The sequence below is a fragment of the Centruroides sculpturatus genome, unplaced genomic scaffold, assembly GCF_000671375.1.
Source record: "Centruroides sculpturatus isolate CEXI.00-Female unplaced genomic scaffold, Cexi_2.0 scaffold780, whole genome shotgun sequence".
In the NCBI taxonomy this organism is placed as follows: Eukaryota; Metazoa; Arthropoda; class Arachnida; order Scorpiones; family Buthidae; genus Centruroides; species Centruroides sculpturatus.
The window spans coordinates 56,928-84,561 of record NW_019385021.1 but is presented as its reverse complement, the minus strand read 5'-3'; the positions used below and the strand labels follow the sequence as shown (position 1 = coordinate 84,561).

Sequence of the window (27,634 nt, the reverse complement as noted above, 5' to 3'; positions counted from 1 at the left end):
GCAGCGGCGGCCTTATCCATTGCGAGGCTCTGGGCGGCAGATCTTTGCGAGGCCCTTGTCCTTTGTGCAAAGTATGTGAATTGAAATAGTAGGCACTTATTAATATTAATATATACTGTACTATAAATTAAATTTATTTTATTGTTATAACTAATAGCCAAGGATAGAATAAAAAGTTTTAAATATCAACTTTTTTCTACTTGGTTGTTGCGCAAGGCCCCTCCAAGAGCGAGGCCCCGGGCGATTGCCCTGCTCGCCACCTCCTAAGGCCGCCACTGCTTAAAAAACAAATTAATATTAACCTGCCATATTCCAACCATAAGTCCTAACGAAATAGCAACATCTATATTCTTTGGAAGTGTTCCATTACTTCTAAATGATGCTGTAGTATTTGAATAATCATTTCCATAGCTTTCATCAAATTTTGCAAGAGCATTGCTAATCATTATACTGATAACAGAAAAAGTACCTGAAAAAATATACATATTTTAATATACTATACATATTAAATACATTACACACATTATTTAAATTTACATATCTTAAATTTTCTACTGTATTTTTAACAGATACAAAACTATATCTCAATAAAATAAAAATTGGTTCTTCAATATAAAGAACAAAGTAATTAACTATTTAGTTATTATCTGTTAGTATTCTTAATGAATTAAAACAGCAACAATATGACAAATTTGCATTATTATGATCTTATTAAGATCAAAGTTAGATAAAATGGCAGTAATCTTGTATCAGTTGGTTTAAACTATATACCATAATCAGTTACTAACTGGATTAAGAGTCTATATTTATGGAACATCTAAAAAAAAATAGATATTTTGTTTTTATATTGATCTTAATATCTTTATGACTGTTTTCTTTTTTTACTAGTTTATAAAATAATTAATTGGTTTCATACTAACATTTTTATGCATTAATATTTTCGTAATTATTATATCAAAACTATTTCTTTTTTTTTTTATTTATACAACATGAAACTTCATAAATAGAAAGAATAAATTCACATTATTTTGATTTACATGATTTTCTATAGAAATTTTATATCTTGTAGTAATATTATTGAGATAGTTTTTCAAAAAATTTGATTTTATCTTTATACAATAGGACCTCAATTTTCTGAATTAACGTAGATCAATGCTACTTCAGATAACTGAAAACTCAAATAAAACAACTACAGCCATTTTAGATTAAAACTTATGAATATAACAGATTTACATGACATCACTTTTAAACCTCCTTTTATACCTTTGGGATTTAATTATACATAAGAACAACATTTTTTACATTATTTATTATACAGCTAATAGTTTCAAGAATAGAAATGTGCTCATAATACTGTAAATACAACCAACCAGATAATTACTTCAAATATCAAATAAACAGCCAGATTTCTTTATCAGGCTATTAAAGCTAAATAATTACTAAGTAATTTGGCAGGAGGTAGACAGTTAACTGTCATCTCTTGTTAAATTTAATAATTATAAATAAATAAATTAATTAATTAGTCTGGAAGTGAAGATGAAATGTAGGTGCAAGTAGTGTAACTAGCAACATGTACTGCACAGTAAGCAGAAGTTGCAGGTTCAAGTCCTGCTCAGGCTAATCTTTTTTTTTAGAATATTGTACAAATTAAATTAATTTATTCATTCATCATTATTGAATTTAACAAGAAATAGTAGCCTAGCCATCTACCTCCTGCCAAATTATTCAATTATTATTTAGCCTTAATAGCCCAATAAAGGAATCTGGCTGTTCATTTGATATTAAAAATGTGTTAATTATAGTTACATTTAAGTATAAATGGTTCATTTTACATTGAAGTTAAATGATAAAGGTTAGAGTTTTTTTCTTTTATAGAAGTTCCTCCCTTCTTTGATGCAAGGTTTCACAATCACCTCAGCATCATTTTTCACTAGCGGTCTGTTCTTCACTACTTGACTGACCCCTGTGATTGACATGGAAAAATAACCATGATTCAGAAAAAGTTAGAAAAATGCTAACTCAGCATTAGTCACTCAGTACAGTTGAGATTAAAAGTATTGCAGTATTTATGTACAGTACAGTACTTGTGCATTTACAGCTAAGTTTTCATGAATTTCAAGAAAAGTAATGTTTTCACTTACAGGTTTGCCTCAGATTTTGCAAAATCTTAGCTACTTGGAGTTCTACTGTGTTCTACTAACTAGTTACAGTTAGTACACTAACACTTTTCAAGTATTTGTGGACTAAAATTTTAATCTTAAATTTAAAATATTATTAGCTCTTAAAATATTAATTGCATATTAATTTAATTAGTATATAAAAATAATTGATCTTAATCAAGAAATAAATTTATTGATTTCGTGAATAAAAGATTCACTAGTTAATGTAGAATGCTTTGTTTTTAATAAAACTTCTAAGAATAAAAACTTTAACAATAATTTTTTTCAAACTCAAGAACATACCAATTGATACGTGATGAGAGGTTCCCATCAAAAAATATATCATCACTGGGAAAAATGAAACATACAACCCATACACAGGATCAACTCTTGCCAACAAAGCATATGCCATACCTAAAATAAAATAAATTTATTTATATATATTACAATAAATAAATAATTGAAGTAATGAGAATGATATAGTCCAAACCACATCTGATATTTTTTCAGAACAATTTGAAAGTTTAAAATAAACCTATAAATCTAGTAAATGAAATTTTATTCATTCAAAACACATTATGTTCTTTAGACTCTTGAAAATAAAATTATTACATTTTTTAAGATATTGTATTTATTACGTCTGAAAAAATTTACATAAAGAAACTATCTCATTTTTACAAAAATCAAATTATATGTTCAAAGATTCAATAATAAGGCTCTTGGATATAAAATTCTGAACTTTAAACTATTTTCTTGTAAGACACTGTATAATTCACCCATTTTAGTTGTAAAATCTTTAAACAATAGAATCTATTAATATATGTATCAGTTTTGTGTCCGATTTGTCTTCTCGGAGAGTTTTATGCAAATTACAATGATGTTCCATTAACCTAGCACCATCAAGACTGACACAGTGCCAGGTTATCGAATATGCCACCTTATCAGACAGTGGAAGATTTTCCAAGTATTTTGATCTCTGGTCACAATTTTACATATTTTCACATGTAAAATTGTATAAATCTGCCTTTTATGATTGTTTAACATGCCAGTTTAATTTTTCCAGTCTATTCCTACCTTGGTTAGCTTGAAACAAGAACACTGTATTCTTACTTTGTGCTTAGTACACTTTTATTGTGTATAAATACAGACAAACTTTAATTATCAAAGTACATAAACAGTAATGTACTGTAGCTGTTTTCATCGTAGTTATTGATTTAAATCTGATAAATATTTTTGCTTCTCATATCCAATTCTTGTATTAATGTCTTTGGAAGTCTTCACAAGCTAACTGGTTTTAACTATCACAGCATCACATTATTTTGACATTTCTCATCTCTAAAAGGAGAGCCCACACCCCTTTCTAAGAACTGCACATTTTGAACACTTTTACATGAAAATCTTAACTCTGACAAACTCAGTGCACTGATAACTCCCCAATGATAAACTTGACATACTGGCTTATCAGTTTGCCAGCATATCAGATGCAGAGTTAATGGAATTTCACTGTAGTAAAGTATTTTTAACAAACTTATAGCATTATAAGTGACAATTCCATAATTTTTTTGAACACTTCTTTTGGAAGAATGGAGTCTTCCAAACAGCGAGCTAATTTCTTCTAGAATCATTAATTGAAAGGAAGTATTTTTGTTTTGTAAGCACTATAAAGTGAAATTAATTGAACATCCTTTCATCCTTTTTATTTGTTCATTTTAGTTGATGAATGAAAGGAAGTATTTATCTTTTCAATTGTTTAATATCTCTATTCTGCCTTTTATCTTTAAGTGATTCAAATAGTGATTTGTCAGCAGTTCTTTTACACAGAAATACCAACCTGTTAAAAACCATACATGAGGAATGACAAAGACCAAAGTCATAGTATACTGGTACTGTTTTTTTGTCATGTTATAATCTAACATATTCATGAAGTTGAACTGTATTTAATGTCATCATTAATTAACACATACTGCAAGTGATTTCTCAATCATATGTTAAATTTGTACTAGTTATAAACAACTAACTCACTCACTCATTAAACCTATGTATGATATAGCTCTAACCCTAAATTTTGTTGAAACTAAAATAAAGTCTTTAATTTAACTAACCAAATATCTAAGGAAGAGTGACCCTATGCATTAGGAAAGATATCTTCATTAGAACTTTTTGTTAATCTCAAATTTTCTTTCTTTCTAAACCTTACTAATATTTCTTAATGTAGGATGCAGTAAGAAATCTTAATCAGATCATTTCCAGTAACATTGAGATTATCTCACATAGTGTTGCCAACTTTTGAAAATTGCTGACCCGGATGGCAGGTTGGGTTTGTTCAAATAGAAGTTCCTGATGCATGCGCAATGTCATTTTACAATGTGAAGAATAACGTGCATGGCAGTTCTAAATCAGTTACAGTTAGGGACTTAGGACTTGCGTAGGAGTAAGCTAAATTAAGAAAGAACAGGTATAGATGACTTAGCTCTATTGGATATTGGAGAGACGTGTATGATCATACACATAAAAAAAGAAAAAATAAATAAGGTTGACAACAGGTTGCATGCCACATGTTGGCGTAAACAGACTAACATGGCAAATTGCAGATGAGTTTCAGTGAGTGCGAGTTCTTTTGCTGTTAAAATAGTGTAAATTTGTAAAAATATTTGCAAGAACTTTGTTTCATCATAATTTCACAATTTCTATGAAATTCCCGGACAAAATTAATAGTTCACCCAGACAGTGAGTCAATTCTTAGACTGTCTGGGTGAAAACCGGACGGGTGGTAACACTAATCTCACATAACATATATAAAGACACTGAACACACCTTACACACTTTTCCAGCAATTAATTTTAATTAAAATAAATGTTTTTGGTGTAACTGATAAGTCTTCATCATGTTTTAAAATAGGTTTTTATTTAAATGTATTTTATTTCTATCATAATTTTTTTGATAATCAAAAATCCCATTAATTTTTAAAAAACATAATTTAATACTATGTTTTAAAAATATAATCTCTATTTAAATATCTGAGAAAGGCTTATCATCAGGCCAAAAACGTTTGTATTAATTAAAATTAAGTGCTGGAAAAGTGTGTAAGATGTTTTCAGTTATACACCATGATAGTTTTAGTTTTGTCTATTATAACAGTTTAATCATAAGAATATCAATGCTGCTTAGGGACTGAATGTTAAAATATTTTGCTAGTGTCTTTCTCTATTGAGTAGTTAAACTAATGTAATAACTCATTTTTGTAAAAAGTGTGGCTTTAGACCAGGCATGGCCAACATACGGCCCACAGGCCAGATCAGGCCTGTCTAATGAATTTATGTGGCCTGTGATCAATCTTTCAATATTAGCTACTGAACTCCGAATGGCTTGATGAAAAATTCTGACACCTAAAAAAGAAAAAAAGGTCAACAACTCACTGTGCATTTAGAGTTAACCCTCCATTACAAATCTTGTTGTAAGTACAGTGTAGAATGTTGTTAAAGCATGATAATGTGAAAAATGTATCTGTAATCTCTATCTACAATTCATTCTCTACGGGGTGACACCACAATGAGATCTTGCACCACCTCAAAATCTTCCTAGGGTTTGGCCCGTGGAAAAGGTTTTCTTTTCAATTCGGCCCGGGGCAAAAACTGTTGGCCACCCCTGCTTTAGATTATGTCATTCTTATCCCTTTGATTAATAAATAAATACTGTAAATGTTTTGCAAGGTATAAATTAATTGAATATATACAGTACAATTTAAGAACTTAATTAATTTACAAACATACATATATATGTATACAGATTAAATATATTTATACATACAGTAGACTCATGCTAATGTGTCAATAATCCAGTCTCAATTTTCTGGCATACCCACCAGTGTGATTGCCGATGTGCTTCTGTTTTTCATGAAAATGCTAATCGTGTCACATATCCTGTTTTCCCATTTACTTGAGTTTCATTTCTATGTACAGTACATTGCATTTCAACATGCCATATTATTTGCTTGCTTGCCTCCAAAAAAAAATCAGTATCAAAGGGTAACAGGTTACATCAAGGCTACACACACTCAGTAACCCAGTACCCTCTGTGCAAGGAATGGCCAGATTAGTGATAGTCTACTGAGTATATATATTAGGATGGGACAATTATCAAGTTAGCTGATTAATGAAGACAATTAATGAGGATTGTATAATTATCTAATTGTATAATTAATCATTAACTGATCATTGTCAAGTATTTTTTAAATATCTTATAAAATTTAAATTTTTTTGCAGCCTTTTTTAGTTTTAACTTTTTATAATGATAATTTTGTTTAGTATGTATGAATTACAAATATAAATATTTATTTTATTATTTATTTATTGTTTAAAGATATGAAAGTATTAAAAAATAAATTAAATAAATTGTTCTTCATCAAGTTGGGTTACTACTATAAATTTTAGTAGTCAGAGATTCAATTTGTATACAAAGGAGAGGAAAGCTTTGATTTTCTTTTTTTTCCTTGTTGCCATTGGTTAGTAAGAAACATCACAATCCCATACTAGCAACTGCATAGCGTGATTGCATCACTGTAATAAAAAAAAGGAATTAGTATAATTGTATATTCACATAATAAAGGAAATCAGGATCTCTTTTATTTAGTATCCTGTCCACATTGCATTGTAAGGGCCTGCTTGTTTAGAACTGCATGGATGGATATGTAATTGATTTAAAACTTATTTAACTAGCACATAAATAATAACTACAGTATATTCATTGATAAAATAAGGATCTTAAAAAAGCTTGGACACTATGCACACTTCCTTCTCTGCTCCCTTAATTTCATTAATATCTCTGGTAGATTGTCTTTTATCTTGAGTGATCAATATAATCTAAACTAATTTATTTGTGATAGCTAGGGTTGCCAACCATCTGGTTTTGAAATAAACTATATGGTTCTATGGGTCTTTTCTGGAGTCCAATTGAATACCAAATACTGGGCAATTTCACCTGAATAATGTACAGTAATAATTTTCCAATAACAGTATAATTAAAATTATCACAGAAAACTATTTCTGTCTAAGTTGCTTAACATTGATACAAGATAATGTTTCATTATGTTTTTTAATGCAGAATGTGGATTATATACTTTCTTGGCAAATCTATACTGATAACATTCTGAGCAGTTAGGTGTGAGAATTTCAATGTTTCTGGTGATTGTATTTTTCTATAGTAATTGATAAATTAATTGACTTATGTCACAATTACTTCTATATCTCAGACATTCTTTTGAGTGCAATGTAGTTAACAAAACGATATGAAATAATTGGCAATGTAATAACAATCTACTTGTTCAAAAACAAAAAATTTCTTTCAAGAATCAGGTGCTGAAAATTAATTGATCAGATATGATAATTGGCTGTGAATTACTAAATCTCAACAAATATTAGTCTGTAGAAAGTCCTGTTGCTATGTGCCTTGAACAGTAATGTACCATAATAGTAAAGACAGATCATTATAAATCTTTCTTAGAATAATGGCACCCTTATGTGGACTGCTGCTCCAAAAATGTCACTGGTGTGGCAATCATTTAAATAGACTGTCCTACTAACTGGTTCTTTGATAACAGGAATACTACCAATATAAAACAGGGGAGAAAATCAGAAATGAGGAAAAGTATTTTCTTAAGCAAACTGCTCCCTTATCCAATACTCTATTAAGTGGATTTGACTATATATATTGTGATGATAAGTGCAAAATGAGTTACAAAGATATGTTATAAGATTAATTTCTTTATTTTGCATACAATAAACTGATTCTTTGGAATATCAGCTCCTTTCAGTCCCAATACACAAGTATATAACCTGAGCTGTACAAATCTTGATACAACAGGTCATTATTGACTATTATCGCAACACTACTAATTACCGTATACAATATATTTACAACAAATAAACAACAAACTACAACTAGGTGCTTACAACTAACTAAATCTAAGTAAGAAAGGAGTAAGTAGACTGGAACAGGAATTAGAGTAAGGATAGAGGAGAGTGGGTACCCAGTTTTCAATGGTGATCTTGGGGTGGTGAATTTCCAGAGCTTTTCTTCCTTGGGTTGATGGATGGTCCTTGTTCTCTTAAATTTTCTTGAATGATGGTCTTGGTGTTTCAAAGATCCTCTTGACCAAAGTTCCCAATATTCTTTTTCAGGTCTTCTTCCATCTCTATACACTGCCTAAATGTAATAGAGAGCACACTTCGTCGGTCTGGTCCTATCAAAGTCCCCACCAAGAATGACCCTCGTTCTCCCAACTTAGCCCTCAGGGCGTCATTCCTTTCTTTTTTTTCTCAGGATTAGTCATCACCACCCAAGAAGAAAGAGTTAAAGAAAGAACATTCTGGAAAGGATAGACAAAGAAATGAAGAAAGAAAGAAAACTATACAAAATTATTATAAATATATATATATATACACACAAAATGGCAGAATGCCACAATATATATATTTCTAAAAATTTATTAGTACCATAATAGAACATGTTTGAAGAAATATTTCATACTGAAAGCATAGATACAAAAAGTTAGCAGTGTGACTGTGTGCCATATCATTTGTATAGTATATAGATTTTTATCATATTTTCATTTCATTCTTTCACTTTTCTTTATTCTCGCATTTCTTTTGTTTCATTTTCCAAGAAATTCAGATTGAACCCTTCCCCAATAGGGTGGGGCAATAAGAACAACAGAAGGAGGGAAGGCCCTGAAGGGAAAACAGAGGCAAGTTAAGCACTTTTTGGGTCGACACTGAGACCAGATGTGTTGAGAAAAGGTTCTTGATTGTTTACAGCAAACGACAAGACCATGAGGAAGTGGTGTTCGAGTTAGGAACACACAGAGAAACAATTTTTGTAAGTGTCTTCGGAGAGAACATCCCAAAATTGCACAGAAGTACGGAGAAGTTCCAAGAGAGAAAGAACATTAACTGAAACAAAGAAAGTTGGATCCAATCAATGTGCAAAGGGAACATTCAAGACCTAGATCATTCAAGACCCCTGTCCTAGATCTCTTCTTCCTTCCTCTATCTGTACATATATCATATTATTTTAGTCATAAAAGTACACTGCTGTGCAAAACTTAAGAACAAGATAGATAAAGTAACAGAACTTATGAACAACTCAGTGGAAATGAATGAAAGTGTGGGAGCATCTTGCCAGAGGTCTCTCGGTCGTGCACAGAAAGCTGGATGTCACATGATGTCAAGTCAGTGCGACTATAGTGCCAAATGCGGCTAGCCACACAACACGAGGCAGTTGAAGAAATGGTAAAAGACAGTGTGTGTCAATCACAATGTACTGGTCTCTTTGCCCGACGACCAGTATGTTGCGTTCCGTTGACACCAGCACATCAACAGCATCATTTGCGATGGTGCCAAGAGCATAGGGACTGGACCAACGAGGAGTGGGGTCACGTGCTCTTCTTGGATGAGAGCAGATTCAGTCTGAGTAGTGATTCTGGATGTACCCTCATATTGCGAGAGGTGGAAACATGTAATGCACCCAGGAACATTGTCAAACATGATTGTTTTGGTGGTCAAGGTGTTATGGTGTGGGGAAGCATAATGTTGCATGGGCGTCCATGCGTATGCCCATGCAACATTATGCCTTCCAAATCTTTGAATGCGGTACTGTCACTGGTCAACATTATTGTGACACTGTACTCCTTCCTCATGTGTGTCTTTTCAGGGGTGCATTCAGCCCTGACATCATTTTTATGGATGACAATGCTCAACCATGTCGAACAGCACAGGTGGAGGAGCTCTTGGAGCAAGATGATATTCAGTGAATGGACTGGCCTGCCCGTTCCCCTAGCTTGAATCCCATCGAGCACATGTGGGATGCGTGGGGAGATTATATTGCAGCACGTCTATATGCACCAATGACCATCCAGCAGTTGTCAACCACGCTGGTGGAGGAGTGGAACGCCCTACCACAGGAACTCCTTACCAACCTTGTGGCTAACATGGAAGCACATTGCAGAGCATGCATTTCCATCTGTGGTGATCACACACCCTACTAAGAACCATGTCCCGCATTTTTGTAATGTCCAGGGGACCGGATACGGGATACAACTACTGTACTACGGTTCAACCGGAATTTTGGCTCCGCTCCCGACTGTGTTTTTTCAGCGAGTTTCCGTCCGATCTTAAAATTTATATACCGATGGATAGTACTAATCATCCGCTAACAGTGAGTGTCTATTTTATTTAAATCGGTTGTTTAGTTTTTTAATTATCGTCGTCCGAAATTTTGGGCGTTTGTCGGCCTGCATCAGGTTCCCAGCCCGCGATCGGCCCGCAATCGCGACGGCGTTTGACAGCTTGCCTGACCATCTATCGACCCTGTAATTTTTGTTTCTATACATGTTTTAGTTTTCGTAATATACGCGTTTTAATATATACCGTTAGATAAAGTGATGTTTATGTTCCACGTGGTCCAGCAGCCGCTTGGCAAAGCTTAGTTGTGACGGCGTCCTTCGTTTAGCAGGCTTCTTCTAGTGCTTCTGTGCTGTTCTGTGACGGTTTTCTATTTGCTTTACCACCGTTTTATACGCACTGACGGTCATTTTATTGTATTTATTTTACTTCCAGTTTTGGCTGATCGGCTCCGCGTATGCTGTTCGGCGTTTCGTGTTAGGAAGGTCTTATTTTTGTCCCCCATTACGTTCATTATGGTTCTAGGTATATCCTAAGGGGCAACTTTGTCACACGCTTCGTCCGTGTTTTGCTGTTATTATTTGTATTTCTCTAGGCTTTTCGCCGATTGGCTCACATTGCGCCAGTCGCCGTTTTTTGGGTTATTGTGCTCCAAACTGGTTTTCTGGCTCACCGTCTCACCAGGCTGTTTTGTGACTGCATTGTGCATCATTGCTCAACATTTACAATCATGGAGACCTTTATCACAGAAGCGAACAGCATAGTTGAAGAATTCGAGCAATACGCCCTGAACAATCCAAATGGTCGCTTTGACACTGGCAACCACACTCAACATGTGGTTGATGTACTCAACAGGGTTATCACCCTTGCCATAACTAGATTGGCACTCAGGAAGATATACTAAAATCCATAAATAATAAGCTATCTATAATGGCCACTAAGGAGGATCTGGCCAAGTCAGCCAACACTGAGGATCTCATAGGTGCTCAGAAACTCATCCTAAACAAATTAGAAGAAGTCCAAAGTAATACTTCCAATCAAATCCAACCCGTGCCGCTGTACAGCACAGTGGTGAAAACTAATGGCCCTGATAGAGGCAACATAAAAGTTAAAAAGAATCCTACTCCAAAAGAAGTCATTCTTGTGTATGGTAAGGACCAGGAGAACAATAATAGTGAGGCTGTGCGCAAGGTTATGCAGAGAAAGCTTAAACCTTCTACTCTGTGCATCGGCATAGAATGAATCAGGAAGATAGGAAGTGGAGGGATAGCTGTGGAATTAAGCAGTATCGGCGACGCCAAGGTTCTGGAGAGTAACATTGAGGAGAAAGTTCCAGAGCTTCTAACCAAATGCCCCAGGAAAAGATGGCCTCACCTGGTCATATACTCGATCCAATCCGACATCAATAAGGAGGAACTGACCGAATTGATTTACGAACAAAATGACCTGATTAATGAACATTACACTAATGAGGAGTTTGCCCAACAATTCAAACTTAAGTTTGGTATGGGAAAACAGGATGGTGCCTACAAAAACTGGGCTGCTGAAGTGTCCCCAGGGGTGAGGAAGATTCTCCTACACTTGGGGAAAATCAATATCGAGTGGTCTCACAGTAGGGTTGCAGATTTCTGCCCGACCCTACAGTGTTTTAGATGCTGCAAGTTCCATCACTCGACTAAAAACTGTCCTCAAACCACGCAAACTTGCAGCCACTGTTCTGGCGGACACTCGTACAAAGAATGTCCTAATAAGGAAACAGAACCAATCTGTTGCAACTGTCTGCAAGAAAATATACAAAATTCAGCACATAACATGCGTGATAGCCTGTGCCCCATTTATAATCGAGTGAAAAACAACATAATATCTAGAACTGATTATGAATAATAATACATTCAATAAGATCCGTTTACTCCAGATTAATCTTGGGAGAAGCTCTTCTGCTGCCTCCCTTCTTTGTAAGAAGCTTGCTGACTATGACCTGGTTTTGGCACAGGAGCCTTATTGCCGGCTAAATCATCCAACATGCCTTCCTACTTCTTGCCCAACCCTGCAAGGTACCGATGGCTATCCCTGGGCTGTCACTTTGATACCCAACACTGGACTGTCCATCATGCTGCACTCCAACTTCAGTAGCAATTACATCATCACTACTGAGATAATGATCGGTGATGAAAGGATTATAATTGTGAACATTTACCTGCCAGGGGGTGGGGATACTGTGGGCCTAATTAACGATTTACAAAGGATCGTCAATGCCTTTGATAATATGAACATTGTGACCACCGGCGATTTCAATGCTCACTCCCCTGCATGGGGTGGCGACTCCCGTGATCAATGTGGGGGCCTATTAGAGGAATTCTACTGCAGCAACAATCTTTTAATTCTTAACAATCCATTTTCTCCTTCCACTTTCACCTCGAGTAGAGGTGAAACATGGATTGACATCACCATCTGCAACAGCGGCCTTTACTCAAAGATTACAAATTGGAAAGTCCTCACTGAGGACAGTCTCACTGAGCACGCCTACATCTCCTTCGATCTTACTAGTCCTGGACATGGTGATATGGCACCTCTTCACCATTGCTCTAGGTATATGCTTAGTCGTGCGGATTGGACAGGTATGAAGAACTATCTAGAGAGCAACCTTACCATGCAATTCTCAAGCTACAGGGATGAGGCTAGAAGACAACTAGACACAAACATCAAGGCTATCATTGAGGCTTGTAAAATACACATCCCAAAGAAGACAATATGCAGGAGAAGTGTCCCATGGTGGACAACAGAACTAGACATGCTACATCGCGATACTAGGAGGCTGCGCAAGGCCTACCAGCGGTGTCATGATGATATCACTCACACTGTCCAAAAGGACTCCTATCTGCAAAGCCAAAGGCTTTGTAAGCAGAAGATGAGGGAAACAAAAACCCAAAGCTGGAGGGACTTTTGCTCCAGGACTTCTACCAACCCATGGGGCTACATCAGCCACATGTGCAGTAATAAGCTGCGGAAAACCCACATTCTAACCACAAAAGGCACCGACAGAGAACCGGAATCCCTCATTCAGGCTCTCATTACTCAGTTACAAGCATTTTGCCCAGACAATGACACAGAATGGCAACGGAATCTGCGATTAAAAATTGATAAGCTTGACAATACGGAAGACATGCCACCTTTTACTTTCGAGGAGATCGACAACGCCATTTAAAACATGGGCAAGGGTAAGGCTCCTGGCTTGGACGAAATAACCTCTGAGATCGCCACTTCTATCTGGTCTCTCATCCCCAGTCACTTGGTCACAATGTATAACACCTGTCTCCAGCACGCCATTTTCCCAGAGGAGTGGAAAAAGGCAAAGGTTATTCCGGTCCCCAAGCTGGGTTCTGCCGTGGACGTTAGGCCCATTTCCTTACTCTCCGTTTTGGGTAAGGTCCTGGAGAAACTGATTGCCACCAGGCTTAACTGGTACGTTGAAAGCAATAACTGGATCAGTGACACACAGTATGGGTTCCGCCCACAGAAGTCGGCGGAGGACACGGTCCAGGCTGTTGTCTCCCGGGTTCAGAATCTACTGGAAGATCACCGCTATGTGCTTGGGGTCAGCCTTGATATTTCAAAGGCCTTTGACAGTGCCTGGTGGCCCCTCATTACTCACCAGCTCTGCAGCATCAGTTGCCCTAGGAACATCTAACACCTTCTGCAAGACTACTTCCGGAACCGGCATGCCACTCTTCAGTATGGCCGACATAGTGTCAACAAGTCAATCACTAGGGGCTGCCCACAGGGGTCTGTTTGTGGACCCCTGCTGTAGAACATTGCCTTCAATGCCTTCTTGAAGGAGGAGTTTGGGCACTCGCATTGTTATGATTATGCCGACGATGTTTTGATGCTGCTGGCGGGGCCGGTCAAGGGCTGACCTCGAGAGCAAAGGTAATAACCTCCTTCAGCAAATCTATGTGTGACTCATAAGTTACGCTTTAACCCCAATAAAACAAGGGGTATCGTCTTCAACAAGTCCGGGCAGCAGAACCTCTACCGAAGGCCGCCGCACCTTAAGATGCACGACAAAATTGTTAAGGTGGAAAAAGCTATTAAGTATCTCAGTGTGTTCTTGGACCATAGACTTTCGTGGGACAGGCACATCAAGTACGTGACCACTCGCACTGGCCTCATCCTACAATCTTATGCACAGATGGCTAAGAGGCATTGGGGGTTATCCACTGGTGCCATGTCGATTATCTATGACGCTGTCTACATCCCTACTGTTACTTACGCCTGTGGCACTTGGGGTTGGGCTGTCCAGAAAGTCCACCCCAATAGGAAACTCATCTCTTCTCAGAGGCGGGCCCTTATTATGATCACCAGGGCTTTCAGGACTACCAGCAACCGTTGCTTACAGGTGGTGGCAAGGAAGATACCCATAGACCTTGCCATCCTACAAAGAATGAAGTATTATCAAATTAAATGGGGCAGCTCCACCCATACCCCTATGGGTGAGATCCAACACAACGACATTGAATGGTCCTTCCCCTTCTGGGAAACCTCCTTCTCAAGCAACCTTCCTCCTCCTAATCATGATGATACCCAACACTGTACCATCAACGTTTACACTGATGGCTCAAAGTGTGACAATTCTGTCGCTGCAGCTTCATCGTCTATGATAATAATATCGAAGACTACCATCAAATCTACCGCCTCCATAGCAACTGCTCCGTCTTCCAGACGGAGCTTTATGCTATCGACAGGGCCATCGATTACATCAACTGTAACTATAACAACTTCCCTGTTAGCATTTATACTGACTCTTTTTCAGCTCATCAGATCATCCAAATCAACAAACTGCATCCTCTTTCTGCTCATATCAGGAACTCCATTCGCTTGTCTGGCTGTAACATCAGCCTCCTCTGGATTAGGGCCCACCAGGGCGTGGTGGGCAACGAGAGGGCCTACAGCTTAGCAAAACAAGCTACTATGGATGCTGCAAAACCCATTGCATATCCACGTCCTTTGGCTAATCTTGGCATATGCCAAGATTAGCCAAAGGACTCTACGGCACATTCTTTGGGAGGAGTCCCTCTCCATCTGGCAAACTGCCTGGAACAATCATAACCACCATATCACATACAGGTATATACCCAACCTGCACGATTTCTTCTGTAAGGACTGGTATTATCCTAATTACTATATTTCCCAAATGCTCACGAACCACGGCAAGTTCGCCAGCTATCTGGCACGCTTTGCTCAGAGGGACAATGGGCTTTGCCCTGCCTGCAATATCGATGACGGTTCCGAGCACTACTTGTTTAACTGTATTGCTTTCGAACGTGAACGTTTAGAGCTTACACTTCTCCTTAAGGATTCAGGTGTTGGCTGGCCTTGTAGTCTCTCCGACATCTGGCACAACAAAGACATCTACTACACCTTCAAGCGACTCGCAAAAAGCGTCATTTCCATCAACGAAGCCATCATTTTTCATTAACATCATGGACTTTCTCACAGCCACTGGTTCCTTCTACACGCGATGCATCTGGCGCTATATAATGTTAACTCACGCAGCTCTGCAGAGCCTCTTTATTGTGTAAATATTTCTATATTTGTATATTTTATTCATTCCTATTTTAGTTTAATTATTCTGTTTCTTCATATTTTATTTTAATTATCTTCATGTTTGCTACATTATTGTCTTATAACCCTCAATCATTTCTGTATCGCTAAATATTTTGTTTTGTATAATAATTGTATTTGATTGTAACCATTTCTATTTGGTGTTCTCATTGTACTCTGTATTCTCGTTCCCTGGTAATGCTTTATGCGGGGCCAGTGAATGTACTCTTTGTACCAATAAATAATACTGACTGACTGACTGACTGTCCAGGGGACCATCAGAAATCGCGATGATTTCAATGTAATTATTGTCATTGAATAAAAGTGTCATTTCTGTTCGTCTCGTTGAGTATTTCTGTCAGTTACCTTCTGTACTATACTGTAGCAGTTCTTTCTATGTATGGGCCAAGTTTCATCAAGCTATGTTACTTGGCAGTGACACAACATGCAAATGTTACTTTTGTCCTTAAGTTTTGCATAACAGTGTAAGTTAAGATTAGTTTAAGGACGCAACCCGCAGTTGTAAGGTCCTAAAGTTTGTTATTTCCAGGACATAAGGTTTGTGACAGAGCTGGTTTTATACCATGGAATTCTGTATACAGTTATATTGCAAGAAACGGGAATTAGAAGGGACGTGTCTTGGAGTTGGAACCTGCTAAATTCTTGTTCAAATACGAAATAAAGTTTTTCTATGTTTTTGAAAATTATATCTTGAGTATTTCTCATTTCAATACAAACAATTCCACAGCATTTTCTAACAAAACTGAATGTGCTGCTATAATTATCCTGAATTATTTTTATTAGTAGCAATCATTTTTTTTAAACATCAATTTCTAATGTTCATTATTATTTGAATAAAAAATCATTATACAGTATTATGTTTTTCCAATGAACTGGTTAAAGTAACGCCGGTTGGCAACAAGGCTTTTTCCAGCGGGTGAGAGGTCACCCAGGTAAAGGAAAAGGATCCTTGGTTTCTTGGTTTAGTGTTTCTTTGTGTGTTAAGATGTTCAGAGTGACTGCGTGGAGCGGTGCAAGCAATACCTACATAGACTTGTGTTACCATCTGGAAGTGAAAGAATCCACTTGCATTGGCTGAAATATTTACTGGGTGATAAAAGTGTTTTGTTGGTAAAAAGTAATTGTCGGTAGTGGACATTGCCCAACAATTAGTTTTCTTTTGTAAGACCCATGTGTCTGGATTTTTACCAAAAGGACCTATAATATAGTAAACTCATTGTATAAATCACAAACCATGCAGCCCAGTTGAAGGGCGACAGCAGTTAAAACAGTGACTACCATAGACCACTAGAACAGGGAAGGGGGTATAGGTCTGGCCATGCAACTTGACCTCTTAAAAAATTATTCTAAAATTGATTCAGACTTTGATTCAGAGTTCAAACAGCCTCCTGGAATGAATTAAATTCAAAGAATGATGCACTACTGTATAGAGTCGCAACTTCAAATGAAATAACTAATTCATCTTATAATTTGTAGTCAAGCTTTTGCAGGTTTCATCCTCTAAAAGACATTTGATAACACATCATTCAATGTATGTCAAGAAAGTTGTTATTGTATATTTTAAAAAAAAAAAAAAAATGTCCAATTCTTCTCAAAAAATTTTAAAAAATTTCTTATTAAAAAAAGTGTAAAATAAAACAACACTTTTAAAGATTGAATTGACTTTATCAGTGAAAAAGTGGACAAATGCAAACACAGCAGCCATGTGGAGACCACCCTTGAAAAGCAAATTGTCTTCACAAAAAACAGATGGTTGAGAGCTCTGCAAGCTTTAACTAGAAAAAAATTGTACCTTTTAATATATGACACTGCATATTTTACTTTCATTAATTCATTACAATTAAATATAGCAAAATTGTATAAGATTTATTAAATGTTAAATTTTGTTCAATTATTTAATAATTTATTAGATAATTGAACAAAATTGGTTATTTGAGTCCAGATTAGTAAGAATGTACAGTGTTTCAATTATGATTATTTCAATTTAAATATATTTTAAATTACATCAATTGATATTCTTATTAAGGATATTATTTGTAAAGTGCTAACACACATATTTTACTTAAATAAATTTATGCACTTTACCTTGAGGAATTTGTAGAACAGCTAAAATAAATCCTGTCATAATGTCACATAATAAATATTTTTTAAGTGGGTAGCGAGGTAGCCAGTATAACAGAGGAAATACAGAATAAATACAAGTTACAGGACTGCATTTGCAACATTTAATAATCTAAAATAAAAAACAAAAAATTACAAATGTGAATTATATAATTTAATTTTGAAATTCTTTAACTAAAATTATTATTTAAATTATATTCCATTTTTATAATTGAATATCTAATACAATTAATTTTAAATTTTTTCTAGTTAATAAAATATTAATTAAATGGTTTATGAAAAAAAGTTATAACCATATACAGATGAAGAGGAACTCATTAATTTAAATCCTTAAAATTATAAAAATGTACTTGTAGGTACAGTACTTAACAAAGCTTTGGATATTTATTAAGATATATCCTAAGCTTTATCCTAGGCCTAATAAAAATCTTTATGGATAAAGATCATGACATACAAAATGAAAACTTTACAATTAAGAATTTTTGATAATGATTACTGCATATTACATTATTTCATCTGTCTTTATAAATACAGTATTACAAATTTTATTAAATAATAGTACAGGGTAGTGAAATTTGTTGGTGATTTTGGTGTGATTTAACTAATTATGAATTTTTGTTTTCTCTTACAGGTAAGATAATCATTTTGATTTAATATGCCAAAGAGAAAGACACATTTGCCTGTAGGCTAGATGAAGAGGACAAAAATTTTTCATCCCAGATACATTAGAGAAGACAAAAATTACAGATTTGTTACAGGGAGATCTCAATGTGAAAGATGGAATCTCATTATTAATTGAATTAAATTTAAATCAAAATGTTAAGTTAGAGAAAATAATTGCAAAAGTGGATAGGATAGCCTTGTTGGTGGAGAATTTGGATGAGGTGATTGTAGGATTCAAATCTAGAATGGAGTTATTGGAGAAGTTGATGCAGGAGGAAGATTTATCTTTAACTGCAGAATGAGTGAATTTGCAATGGCAAATCCCAGATATTAGTTTAAGTATGAAGCATTAAAAATGTTTTATAAAGAAGGAAAGAAGAAAAGCTTTGCTAAAGAAATAAAAGGGGAAAGGAGCACAGTGAATGGCAAGATTTTCACTTGTAATACTTCCTCAAAGAGGATGGAAATGTAAGGTTGGTCATGACCTCATTCTGATGTTTTGATAATGTCATGGAACTGTGAGGGAATTCTGAATAAATATTTTGATAATTTTTGTCTTCTTTCAAGGTTGTCTTTCTCTTGGACACTTGGTGGGATAGCAAATCTGTTGTTGCGGAGTTCCGTGATTATGAAAATTTTGTGATCATTCAGGAAGCTGGTTTTTGCAAGACTAATAGAGGACATTGTATAAGAGGTTAGATTTTTTTAAGCACATTGTTAACTTTTAAAATTTTGATACAGAATAAGTTTAATTCATTGATCAAAATTACATTAAGTAATAGATTGGTTATGTTTTGTTTTTTGTATCTAAGATCTGTTATTTGGGAAGATATTTGGATTGAGATTATTATGGTTATTCAAAGTTATAATGGTGACATTCTAATGCACATATGAAAATGGACCCACAGGATTGGGCCCTGGAAATTTTGGGTGAGTTGGAATGGTGTTGGTTATTGAGAATATTGCAAGATCTGATAGTAAATCTGCAAGGTAAATCAATTATAAGTTTTTATGAGAATTTGGGCTATCTGATTATGAATGGTAGAGGCCTGTCCTTTTTAGGGTGTCTATTGTAATCATATACATCAACAAGCAATTATTTATTGTGAAAAATAAATTTAAACTATTAATCATTTTTGAATTTATTTAATTCAAATTATATGCTCGCCACCTCAAATTAATAGTGTCTTGCCTCTGTATGTAATACTTTTCCTGTTAGCAAGCCCCTGTACACCATATTTTTCCTGTTAGCAATAGAGTCAAGCCAGTCACATGTTTAACTCCTTTTAGGAGAAATTTTTTGAATTGAAATAACATGACTTCTGGTTTGCATCAGAAGTTCATACATATTTAATCAAGGCTTCCTGCTCCTAAGGTTTCCATACCTTGTCTTGACTTTTATTAAGGATAGACAGACAGACGACAGTGGGAATTTATAGGTCTACAATTTTTTCAAATTGCAGTCTAAATAAGCTTTTGATGGTGTGTTGGTTGAACCTGTGTATGACGACTATGCTTGTAACCCTGCTATAATGACCTGTTATAATTCACTTTGCCAGTTTTCAAGATTTATTATTATACATTTTCAAGTAACTAAAGGATAAAAAATCAAAGACAGTGGTTTGTTATGGAGTCATAGTCCAAAGTAAAATAAATTTTCAGGCTCATCCCCATCACATATCCTATACACAAATATATTTTTTTACAAATTATAATTGAAAAATGATCAAAACACTTCAATTTGAAACAGTCACACTTAGTATCAATCTTCATTTTTTCCCTTAATTATAATAGAAAAAATTCATTTGGGAGTTCCATAGAATAGGGAATCTTAGAGTATAATATACCACTATCAAAGATAATGAATGATAACTGAACTGCAATTTTTTAAGTGTAGACCTATAAATTCCCACTGTCGTCTTTCTGTTCTTCCTTAATCTTGAGAACAGAGTTAGATAGAGGAAAGTCAAGACCAGATAAGGAAAGCTTAGGAGCAGGAGGCCCTGATTAACTATATATGAACTTATGATCTGGACTGATAGTCACATTAATTCAATTCAAAATTTTCTCCAGAATAGAGTCAGATAGATGACCAGCATGATTTTGTTGTTAACAGGAAAAGTATGGTGCACAGGACCAAGATACTAATAAACTCAAGAGTATATATTTTAAACTACTAAATTAAAAATTGCAGCTTGGCATTGTGACCAGGGCCATGGAGTCAGAAGGAATTTCTGGCCAGAGGAGTTGAAGTTGGAAGAAATTTCAGGCCTGAGAAGTCAGTTGGAAAAAATGTGTCGACTCCAACTCTGACTCCTGCATTTTAAATTTACTTTAGTTTTTTTATTTAAATTAAAGAAAATGTATTTTACATTTTTTAATTTTTTAAAAATCTTTTTGTATTTTGTTATAATTCGTTTCTTTTAAATACAAAATGCATCAATTTAATTTATTAAATATGCAGTGTTCTTTGTAGTACCAGTATTTGTGCTTAGTAGTTAGATTATTTTGACCCAATTGAATTTGAATATTTTTGAATCATTCCTTTATTATCCCTGCTCTAAATAAATACTCTATTTTTCTGAATGAGTCAGACTAATTGATCAGAGTACATATTTTTCTTTTCTAAACAAGGGGCTGAAGTAGCTAGATCACACTTTTTAGTTGGACTAACTCTTCTGAAAGGGTGAAATTGAAGTGCAAAAACTGTAGAATAAAGATATGTAGATGTAGAATTTTATCACCTCATTTCTCCTCTTATTAAACATTTGTTAAAAATTAACTTTTTAATACAAATAAATATTGATGTAAGTTAAATATTAAAAATACTAACTATAAAAGTATTTGTGTAAACGCCCCAGGCTCTTTTCGGAGTAGGGTATACCCATGAGTGCCTCTGCCCAACATAAAATGACTTGGTATTTAATTTTGCCGGAGTCGGAATCGGCCTACTAAAATTATCAGGAGTCTGAGTCGAGTGTTTTTTTACTGACTGATTGTGACAATGTCACATTAAATAATTACTTGTTTGTTTTATTTTAATTTGCTAACTTTGATTATAATGTAAGTTTCATCATTTGAAAATATTCTAAAATAAACTTGTTGAAATATTAACATATTACTATGTATATTCTATAATTTATAAAAAATATAAATATATTATTGTAATCTTTATAAAATTAATATTTATAAAGATGTAATATAAAAATAAAATATAAATATAAGTTATAAATTGTTAATTTTACACAGACAGTTGAAAAGTTCCCAGAATTATGGTATAGCAATATAATGGTAGGATATATGGAAACACTTACCTAATTATCTTCAAAGTAGGACGGGCATTCAGGTGGTTGGCCCTTGCATTTGATTTGATTTCCTCCATGATGAAAATGTGTCCCCATGACACCCATTTTCAGCATACAGGAGTCAAAAATTACTCAGAGCAAGATCCAATGAGTTCAGTTATTGGGCAATGACAGGAAGTCTTTTCTTGGTGAGGAATTGCTGTATAACAAGCAATGAATCAGTGGCGTGTCGTGACATTTGATGATAGGGAAGATGTGTTTCTGTAAGAAGCCGACTTCCAGGGGCAATCAGTTAATTGTGCGTCAGTGATGGTCTATGTTCCATTCGTACGTACAGTACTGTACGTGGTGTACAAAGACAAAGATGACTAGTATCTAACAAAAACCGTTTATTTTAACATAAAATAAACACACACTATATACAAAATACTTTGCTTTAGGACAATCAGCTGTTCGGACGTTCTGGGCGTCGATGTGGTTCTTTGATCGTCGATCAAAGGTGGTCCCGGGACAGTGGCGTTGACAAGTCTGTAAGGCACGGGGAGACTTCGTCTGTTGGCGTTGGCGACACGGTCTAAGTTCGAAGTGGCACGGGTTACAAGTTGGCACAATAGATGAGAAACTGTTTTTTTTTTTTTTTTTTTTTTCTTCTTTTTTCTTTTTCTTTTGGCGCGTTGACACACGGCGTTTTGGTTATTCGGAACGTTAACCGAGTGCGAGGTGTAGGATTGTGCTTGATTGTCGGAGATTATATCAATCTCTGTTATTTCTTTCGTCCATTTTGATTTGTCGTTCTTCCTTAATCACGCTTTCCGAGTGGCTGGTCCCTCGTTACTAAGCGTAACGAGACTCCTACCTGGAGCGCTATAAAGGTCAAAATCGAAGATGAATTCGATCTTCCACCGATCATAGGACGACTTCCTTCTCCGATTTATGGTTTCTGCGTCGCAGTTTGATATAAACTATGAGTGTCCGACTACAAACGATTTTTTCCTATCTTTTTTTAAACTAATAATTTTTTTTTCTAAATTAACCGTTTTTTCGCGTCTTTTGTGACGGTTCGGACCTGTCCGGAACAACATATTTTCCATAAAGATTTTAAATAAATACAGGAAATGACAAAAATAAACAATTTATGTATTTTAGTTCTAAAATACAAATAATACATACAGTACAGTACATGATACAAATAGATATGATACAAACAATGATAAAAAAATTTGTTTTTTAATTTTTTATACAATTCTATTCGGCGATTTTTCCGCAAAGTCGTTAATAACTTTATCATAAAAGTCGCTTGTCGTCGACTCCATCAACGTATTTGAAAGCTGTTTTTCTATTGAAAGTAACGCTAGCGACGATAATTTTTCCTTCGACCGAATGTTCTTGGCCAATGTATGAATTTGCTTCGTGGTTGCTCAACGGACGCACTGGTAGTGGATACCGTAAAAATTAATAATATTAAATCATATAATTCTTTTAGTACATCTTTGTTCGGATCGGCATTAATTATAATACATTTTATGTCTAAGAGTTACTTGTCAATATAGTCTGGACACGAATATAAATATTGCGATTCACTACGTAATTTAGATAAATCAAAAAATTTCCCATAAAATTTACTTAATTTAAAGAATTAAAACACGCTTGGGAAAATTAACCCTAATCTGTAATAAAATACATAATGCGGTTATAATAAATACAGTATTAATTTTAAGTACTGTAATTCAAAATACGTTCAAATATGAAAATAATCGCACAATAGGTATTTATATTTTAGAAAATACAAGGAAAACGGCGCTTCCATAGCTTCCAATGACGGCACGCCACTGCAATGAATGATTATTGTGCATTATTGTGATGCATAGACATCTTCACCATCACTTGTCATGCCATGTCACTGCATTATGCAACATATACATAAAAATGACCACTAATACTCTGTCTAGGTGGTACAAACTCATGGCGCATCTCATAGTCCACCATCCATATCAAAGAATGCAAAGATCATCACTCTTTCCTTGGATTTGACAAAGCATGATTTCTGGTCAGGGAGGCGACACCATGTGCCATTCTGATACAGAGCTTTTGTTACTTGGGGCAAACCTCATACCTGGCACCCCTGATTCAGCATTAATTACAAAAAGGTTTCTATGGGCTTTTAATTCTAATAACTCATTTTGGAGTCTCTAAGCCTGCTACAGTTAGTTGCATCTCTGCTCTGATGACTACATCTTAGTCTCTGGGTCATAGACAAACACCCATTGAATATCAAATTGAATGTGAACTCCTAAAAATTCTGAAAAAAGCCTTCCAATGGTGCTTCTAACAACAACGGGATTGATACCGCAAGTGCGTGTGTTAAAGGGTCCTACTTTGAAGGTGATTAGGTAAGCATTTCCATATATAATACCACTACAGTGCTATACCAGGTACCATAATTCTGGAAACTTTCTTGACTGCCCATGTACACATCTTACATATATCCTATATCCTTTTTCAAACATTTTATTAAGAAAAAATATCTTACCAGATTTTTACAATTTATGCAAAATGATTTAGATTTTATATCCTTCTTATCTAACTCATCATGATGAATAATATTACGTTGAATAGAAATATAATTTTCTTTTGGTTCATTATCTGAAAATCGATTTGATTCTGGATCATAATAATTCTTCCTATCTTTCCTCCATGTATGTAAGTCCATATGATTTTCATAATTAATTTCTTTATCACTGTGTACTTCTTGAAGTTCTAAATTATGAGAATGATCAACTTTATCATTACATCTAGACCAAGTAACTGTAAAACCATCAGATTTTACATTTTGATTTACTGAATTTCTTTCAATGATGTGATTACCGACTTCTTTTTCAGTGTCTAAGTTTACTGAACGTGTTGTTTTTTCCAATGTTGCTTGTATACTATTTTTCTCAATGATTCTATCATCTGCAAATAAACAAAATTATTGTATAATTACAATATTTAAGAAGACTGGAATATATCTATAAATAGATTGAAATTAGATTTACAGTATATCAATACGAATATCAATGTTTTCAAAGAATACAAATTAACCATTTACAATGTAAAAATGTAGAAATCGACTTCAGTAAGTACGAATTCCAGAATTACGAAGTTTTTACGTAATAACAATTGCCGACATTCTTCTATAGGCCTGCTATTGAGCTATCTTATTATTATTAATATTACTGTTATACATTTTTAATTTTGAATTCAAAGTTTCATCAATACATCGTAAATTGCAAGACTTGTTCCTGTTTGTAATATATTAGACATTTTAATCGTTATTTCTAATCTTTGCATGTGATAAATTTTTACATCTTGGTCTTCTTTTAATGTTTTACTTGAATTAACATTTTCTTTATTTAAGGCACTTTTCATTTTTCTTTTCCGCTTATTTGTTAGCTGCGACTGTTTTGCAAGTTTTCTCTTTTCGTCTCAAAAGGGCAGAATTCCAAAGCATCAAAGGTCTATAAGGTCTATAAACATAAGGTCAGGGCACCAATGTTCCCTATGAAGCAGTCATTTTGGATCCACAGTTCCAAGGTCATGGTATAGATTTCATGCTATATAAACTGCACGTTTCTTCGAGTTCGAGCCACAGAATTCTTTTATAAATTCTAATAGGGTTTTTTTTTCATTTAGAAGTTACTCTTGACACATAATTAAAGGCTTTAACTAAATAGGTTCCAAAATAAAAAGCTATGTCAATGGTTCGTATAATAAAGTACGAGGATAAATTTATCTAGTTTTGAAATGCAAAATTAGAGAAGAAATTTGGAGATATTTGTTAAAATAATATATTTAGTTTTCTTTTTCACATGCATTTTTATATTACACAAAGTGCAAACAAGAGCTCACATTAAACATTTTTATAAATTAAAATTAGATGAAGAGAAAAGCAAACCATTCTCACAAACTTTACATTTTATGTAAAGTAAACCTTCAAAAATATTTGCAAGAGATAATAATTTCCTTCATTTAGTAACATTCTTATGCATATAAACTAAATTCATTTATTTTTGTAGAGAATTAAGTAAATATATTTATAAAAATTTATTAAACAATAGACAAAAATAGAAATAGCTACTTCAACTTTATTTATTCTGTTATTTTATAATAAAACTAGCTGTTACCCGCGGCTTTGCCCGCGCGGATTTTACAAGCAAACTCCATTTATATTCAGTATTTCAACAACCATAGTAATTGTTATATAACACCTACCGCTGAGAATGATGAGAATTGCCGAGAATCAAACGAACTATTTTCAATTTGATCAATTTTCTGGAACGTTTACAATCGTTCTATAATCGAACCAATATGCAATAACAAATTCGAATTTAAAACGGTTCGAACATTTTTAAAATCGAAACAGATAAAAATATTTATAACAATGTCTGAAATGTTATTAATTTAATACACCTAAGTACTTGATGAAGACTAAATCCTCTCCCTCTCCAGCCCGCGGGGGAATTTGGAAAAATCCCTTCTTAGTATGCATTGCCATGGCGTACCCTACTAAAACGCAGATAAAAACAAAAAATCGCATCTAAAATAGTACAGTAGAAACCATTATTCCGGTTAAGCCTTAATGCTCTCCCTCTCTCCTCCCCGCGGGGGAATTTCGAAAAATCCCTTCTTAGTGTGCGTTTTCATGACGTACCCTAAGGCCCTGTACACACTAGGCGTTTTTCAACGCGCGCTTAACGCCGAGCTAACGCGCGTTAGCTCGGCGTTCGAGCGTTAGTTTGGCGTTTAGCACTGGCTAAGTTTGGAAATGGACGAGAAAGTAATTGATTGTGTGTGCTCCTCCATCGTCGCTATAAGGCAGCACATATATCTCAAAGCGCCCGTAAAGTGCCCGCAAAACGCGCGTTTTAACAAAAATCTATAAACGCGCGTTTTAACAAAAATCTATAAACGCGCGTTTAACGCGCGCTTGGCGTTTGAGTGTGTACGGCTACAAAGAACTCTTGGTTCTTTAAAACGCGCGTTAAACGCGCGCTTTTAAACGCGCGTTTAACGCGCGTTGAAAAACGCCTAGTGTGTACAGGCTCTGTCTACCAAATTTCACCTCTTTAGGTTCAGCGGTTTGCTCTGGGCGATGATGAATCAGTGACTGAATGAGTCAGTCAGGACAAGCAATTTTATATATATAGCTCATCGTACACTGCAATTTCTTACCAACTAAACACACTAAACACACTCAAGAAAACCTTTAAATATGCAGCCGTATTTATTAAATTCTAACGTTTTCGATCATATTCAATGACCTTTATCAAGAACTAGCTGCAAGGACCCGCTTCGCTGGGTTTTTATTTGTGGGCAAAAAGTAACGATAGTAAAGATTAAGATAATTACATTATAGCCAATCTTACCCGTTTTCACAAAATGCAAGAATTAGGTCTCCCGTTTCCAGACGTTTCCAGAGAATTTTTACATGAGCATAAAAATATGTTCGATTTCCCGCAAAAGCGCAAAAAACCGCCTGTAAATCTTGCATGCCGCTTTATATTAACACTTCCTGGTCCCGATTCTATTTCTGAACGTCTCCTGTTCA

The 27,634-nt window shown here is 34.8% G+C and overlaps 1 protein-coding gene and 1 long non-coding RNA gene across 6 annotated transcripts in view; one reads left to right on the top strand and one right to left on the bottom strand.

Annotated features, from left to right (window-relative positions):
• The window catches only part of LOC111633541 (sulfate transporter-like), an 84,245-nt gene that overhangs the window by 44,248 nt on the left and 12,363 nt on the right, over positions 1 to 27,634 (bottom strand). For 3 of the 5 annotated variants that reach the window (XM_023378124.1, XM_023378122.1, XM_023378126.1), the window contains exons 2-5: positions 24,578 to 24,999; positions 18,044 to 18,191; positions 2,463 to 2,573; positions 303 to 469 (exon numbers count right to left, since the gene is read on the bottom strand). In XM_023378124.1, coding sequence (XP_023233892.1) covers positions 303 to 469; positions 2,463 to 2,573; positions 18,044 to 18,191; positions 24,578 to 24,999 — 848 coding nt within the window. Of the gene's footprint in view, positions 1 to 302; positions 470 to 2,462; positions 2,574 to 18,043; positions 18,192 to 24,577; positions 25,000 to 26,210; positions 26,247 to 27,634 lie in introns of those variants that run through there. The other 2 variants (XM_023378125.1, XM_023378127.1) reach the window with 2 other exon arrangements.
• Positions 1,770 to 19,740, top strand: LOC111633546. The gene is made up of 3 exons (XR_002758073.1): positions 1,770 to 2,054; positions 2,144 to 2,209; positions 18,711 to 19,740. It is a non-coding gene; the product is annotated as an uncharacterized LOC111633546 (long non-coding RNA).